General features: G+C 36.2%; 1 protein-coding gene across 2 annotated transcripts in view; it reads left to right on the forward strand.

Moving 5' to 3' along the window:
* Positions 1-5542, forward strand: part of LOC117924934 (3-hydroxyisobutyryl-CoA hydrolase 1-like) — a 35360-nt gene extending 29818 nt beyond the window's left edge. For both annotated transcript variants that reach the window (XM_034843675.1, XM_034843677.1), the window contains one exon: positions 5267-5542. In XM_034843675.1, coding sequence (XP_034699566.1) covers positions 5267-5404 — 138 coding nt within the window. In that variant the 3' untranslated portion in view covers positions 5405-5542. The remainder of the gene's footprint in view (positions 1-5266) is intronic.
* The last annotated feature ends 458 nt before the right edge of the window (positions 5543-6000 follow it).

A 6000-nucleotide genomic window follows, 5' to 3' on the forward strand; every position in this document is an offset into this window, starting at 1 on the left:
AATGCATGCAATTGTTGCCTAAAAATTTAGTTAGATATATTAAAATTATATCATATAGTTTTAATGTCTAGTGAAACCATATGATTTTTTAAATAATTAAGGAATAGCCACAACATCCTTAATTATATAAAAATTATATATTAAGTAAATAAGGATCACATTATGGACATTAATTGTAATTAATTATATAAATATGATGATTTTACCCCACAGGTTTTTCATTATGTTTATATAATTAATTAGGATAAAATATTAAAATTATTTTTTCCTAATTTACCCACAGGAGTTAGGAATAATTAATTTAATAGGTTTATCATAAATATTATAGACAAAAAAAAAAAATATCAAACTATATTCATAATAAATTTCATAATTCAATAAAGTAGTTTGATAAAGTCTATCATAAAGATAATTAATTTGATTGAATTAAAGATTTAGCCCACAGGCAATTTTTAATAAAATTAGATTCAATTTTAAGCATGTTCTACATTGGTAAAACATGAATTTATATTAAAGCCTCAATTTTTTTTTTTTTTTTAATAAGCTTGTAATCCTTTTGTGCAGTTTTACCTAGCATATTTGATATTCGTTGTGAGGTTCCCGAACTTAGAGGAGATAACTTTAAGATATGGAAGGAGAGAATTCTTCTTCAATTAGGGTGCATGGACATAGATTATGCTATAAGAAAATATGAACCACATAAGATCATTGATACCAGCACACCTGAACAAATTTTATTGTACGAACGCCGGGAGAAATCTAATCGCCTTAGCGTGATGTACATTAAGACAAAAATCAGTGCTGGTATACGTGGTTCAATCGAGCAACATGAGAATGTCCGTGAATTGCTAAAGGCTATTGACGAGCAATTCGTCACTTCAGACAAAGCCTTGGCAAGCACCCTGATTATGAAGTTCACATCCTTGAAGCTCACCGGTATAAGAGGTGTGCGCGAACACATCATGGAGATGAGGGACATAGTGGCTCAATTGAAGAAACTCGAGGTAGAAATGTCTGAATCTTTCTTGGTGCACTTTATCCTTAACACTCTTCCACCTCAGTATGGACCTTTCAAAATCTCTTACAACACACATAAGGATAAGTGGTCTATCAATGAATTGATGACCATGTGTGTTCAAGAGGAAGGAAGGTTATTGATAGAACAGGGAGAAAGTGCCATGCTGGTGACGCAAACGAAAGGAAAGAAAGGAAAATCTCAAGCTAGTCAGAAAGGGAAGCAACAAATTCCTCCCAAATCTGACATTAAGAAAGACGAAAAGTGTTTTTTCTGTAAAAAGAAAGGACACGTGAAGAAGAAATGTCTAAAATTTCAGAATTGGCTTGAGAAGAAGGGTAACCCTACCTCATTTGTTTGCTATGAATCTAATATGGTTAATGTAAACACCAACACATGGTAGATTGATTTTGGATCTACAATCCACATTTCAAATTCCTTGCAGGGTATGCAAAACCTAAGGAAGCCAGTGACAAGTGAGCAATTCATCTTATCCGGAAACAAGATGGGCTCGCATGTGGAAGCAATAGGGACATGTTATTTAACTTTATATGGTGGTTTTATTTTGGACTTGCAAAGGACCTTTTATGTACCAAGTTTCTCACGAAACTTGATTTCAGTTTCTAGACTTGTACCGTTTGGATATTCCTTTCATTTTTCAGAAACATCTTTCAGTTTGATTTATAAATCTGATTGTGTTGGGAATGGTATCTTGTCTGATGGTCTTTATTGTATATTCTTACAAAATGATACCGCTCATAATTCATTACATGTCCAAACTGGCATTAAGAGATGTGTTGTAAAAGAGGATTCCTCTACATTATGGCACCGGAGATTAGGTCATATCTCCATAGATAGAATCAAAAGATTGGTGAATGATGGGGTACTTAGTACTCTAGATTTTACTGACTTTGAGACTTGTGTGGACTGCATTAAGGGTAAGCAGACCAATAAGTCAAAGAAAGGTGCTACTAGGAGTTCCACCATACTAGAGATCATACATACTGATATATGTAGTCTTGACATGGACTCTCATGGTCAGAAATACTTCATCTCTTTCATAGATGATTTCTCACGATACATGTATCTCTACATACTTCATAATAAACATGAAGCTTTAGATGCCTTTAAAGTCTTCAAGGCAGAAGTAGAGAAACAATATGGTAAACAAATTAAGATTGTGAGATCAGATAGAGGTGGAGAATATTATGGTAGATACTTGGAAGATGGACAATCACCTGGGCCATTTGCGAAGTTTCTTCAAGAGCATGGGATTGTTGCCCAATACACCATGCCTGGTTCTCCAGACCAAAATGGTGTAGCAGAAAGAAGAAACCGAACTTTATTGGACATGGTGAGGAGTATGCTTAGTAGCTCAAAACTTCCTAAATTCTTGTGGACTGAAGCACTTAAGACAGCAGTGTATATATTAAACCGAGTTCCAACCAAGGCTGTCCCAAAAACGCCATTTGAGTTATTGAAAGGTTGGAAACCGAGTTTGCGACATATGCGCGTCTGGGGATGCTCGTCTGAAGTGAGAATTTATAATCCACAGGAGAAGAAACTGGACCCAAGGACTATTAGTGGGTATTTCATTGGATATGCTGAAAAGTCCAAGGGGTACAGATTTTATTGTCCATCTAACAACACTAGGATTGTGGAATCAAGAAATGCTAAATTTCTTGAATATGACTTGGTCGGTGGGAGCGATCAATTTAGAAACATAGTTTCTGATATTGATCATACAGAGTCTCAACCTTCCACTTCAAGCGATAGATTGTTTATTGTTCATAACACCCCTCAAGTACAAACGGGTGTTGAACGAACAATCGATGAAGTTCAACCAGTCATTGAAGTTCCACAAGTTGTTGACAACATTCCAATAGACCAAGTTGATCAGGAGTTGCCTAACACTTCTGAACAACAAGTTGAACCTCATACTTCCTCGGAAGATATTGGTGCAACCTTAAGAAGGTCTGCTCGAACTAAGAGGTCAGCAATTCCTAGTGATTATGTAGTGTATCTACAAGAATGTGACTACAATATAGGAGCTGAAAATGATCCCGAATCTTTTTCACAAGCCATGAGTTGTAAAGAATCAGAATTGTGGTACAATGCCATGAAGGATGAGATGAGTTCCATGAAGTGCAACGATGTTTGGGACCTTGTTGAGTTGCCTAATGGTGCAAAAACCATTGGTTGTAAATGGGTTTTTAAGACAAAGAAAGACTCATTAGGCAACATTGAGAGATACAAGGCCAGACTTGTTGCAAAGGGGTTCACTCAGAAAGAAGGAATCGATTACACGGAAACTTTTTCTCCTGTATCTAAGAAAGATTCCTTATGCATTATATTGGCATTAGTAGCCCACTTTGATTTGGAATTGCAACAAATGGATGTGAAAACAACATTTCTTAATGGAGAGTTAGAGGAGGAGGTTTACATGAAACAACCTGAAGGATTCCCCTCTAGTGATGGTGAGCAATTGGTTTGTAAGCTTAAGAAATCCATATACGGTTTGAAACAAGCATCCCGCCAATGGTATTTAAAATTCCATAACATAATTTCTTCATTTGGTTTTGTTGAAAATGTTATGGATCAATGCATATACCTTAAGGTTAGTGGGAGTAAAGTTTGTTTTCTTGTTTTATACGTGGATGACATCTTACTTGCAACCAATGATAAGGGTTTACTTCATGAGGTGAAACAATTCCTCTCTAAAAATTTTGACATGAAGGATATGGGCGAGGCATCTTATGTCATTGGCATTAAGATCCATAGAGACAGATTCAAAGGTATCTTAGGTTTGTCTCAAGAAACCTATATCAATAAAGTTTTAGAGAGATTTCAGATGAAGAATTGTTCACCTAGTGTTTCTCCTATAGTGAAGGGTGATAGGTTCAATCTGGACCAATGCCCGAAAAATGATCTTGAGAGGGAATAGATGAAGAACATTCCATATGCTTCTGCAATCGGAAGTTTGATGTATGCTCAGGTCTGCACAAGGCCTGACATTGCATTTGCTGTTGGAATGTTAGGACGATATCAGAGTAACCCAGGTATAGACCACTGGAAAGCTGCAAAGAAAGTGATGACATATCTCCAAGGAACCAAAGATTACAAGCTTATGTACAGACGGACAAGCAATTTAGAGGTTGCTGGCTACTTAGATTCAGACTTTGCTGGCTATGTTGATTCACGTAAATCAAGGATCATGTAATGAACATGGGACTTAGTTCTCTTATGTAGTTTTTATTGTACAAACTCTTATTATGATGTTTTCTCATATTGATGTGCACCTTTATTTAATTTTGAGAAAATTTAACTTCATTGGACCAAGAATGAACATAGGGTTTATTCATTAAGTAATATTGCCACATAAAGTAAAATGTTAAGAAATGAATACATTGTAATACATGGAAGATAACACTCGTTATATAGAGGACTTATCGCCATGATTCAAGTATTTGTTACTTAATACGGATAATTGATGGATTAAGATAGGACATTAAGTTAAAGGTGTGGACCAAGTGGGAGAATGTTATCACCCCATGTCGTCTCCACGTTCACCACCATGAAGGGGTGATCCTGAAGTGGTCCAACACCCACGTCCTCCACCATGATCGCACTTTTTCCGCTGCGTTTAAAGAGGGTGTGGCAAATCTACAGAAACGTGGTATGATGGGAGGCCACGGTTATATATTTCTCATGGTCCCAAACTCGATATCTGTGTCTTCATTATTCAGTAATACACCATCCATAGCAGATCATCAGAGTTTGGAAACCAAAGGTTGAACCGATTCCAGCAACTTGATCCGATGGCTGGAGGTAAGTCCAAGTCTTTTACAGATTGAATTCATGTTGTAAGTGTTCATTGAATTGAATATATCATGTATGAAATCTTACATTGTCAACCAGATTTTAACATGTCAGATAGCATTCATGTACATCTTCATCCAAAATAAAGGTCAGAAGGAGGTGGTATATGTGTAGGATTGATGGCTAGGAGGAGAAAATCTCCACTTGGATAACACTATTTCCTCTATCTCTCTTTCTTTCTTTCTCTCTCTCTACACTTCAAAGATATTTTTATCTATGACCTTGTCATTCTAAGTTAACCAAACATTCTTCCAAGATGAGGCCTTTATTATACCATAGGGAAAATCTATATATTTTTATTTAGAATCATCTTTGTTTGTACTGCTTGAAAGTAACATTCTTCTAGCCTGTTCTTTGCCTGATTTCTGACAGTGGGAGCCTTCAAAACTGGAGCTGGTTCGTGATGATTTCGTGAATCAGTATTTTGAAAAAGTTGATGATGCTGATTGGGAATATCTGCAACTTCCTGCTAGATCAAACCTTGCCAAAACATGGGAATCAAAACTCTAGCTGGATTGTGAAAGATGGTAAAAGAGTATAAGGAGCTATAACTCCGATTAGCATTTATAATTTAATTGTATCACATTATTAAGCTACTAGACTGTTTCATCATGTGATGGGATTTGCAATTTATTTATATGGTTTTCTCAACTGAAAAAAGTTCCCATGGCTTTGCTAATTTCCATCTATATGTATTTCCTAGACGGCTCAATGGGCAGGCTTTATGCAGTGTACACAATTGACCACAGCATATCATTTAGGCTGCTACCGTGATAAACATTCTGCTACAAAGGGAACTGAAGGTTGGGCCAACAAACCACAGAAATGCTGGTTTCAATCTGTTTATATGAGATTTGATGAGAACTGAAGGGGATCAAAACGAGAACTGAAAACCAAAGAGGACTGGACAGGATTGATATGAGAACCAAATGCGATCTATCTGTTGATGCTATTTGATAGAGATCCAGAAATCACCACCCTTTGAGTCAACTGAAAACTAGAAACTCAGCCCTCAATGGAATCCAAACATTCACACCTAAAGCATAACTCAAAGTGTGAATTGACCCAAACATTTATCTTATAACTGAAAGATACCAATTACCAAA

The sequence above is a fragment of the Vitis riparia genome, chromosome 11 (assembly GCF_004353265.1).
Source record: "Vitis riparia cultivar Riparia Gloire de Montpellier isolate 1030 chromosome 11, EGFV_Vit.rip_1.0, whole genome shotgun sequence".
NCBI lineage: Eukaryota > Viridiplantae > Streptophyta > Magnoliopsida > Vitales > Vitaceae > Vitis > Vitis riparia.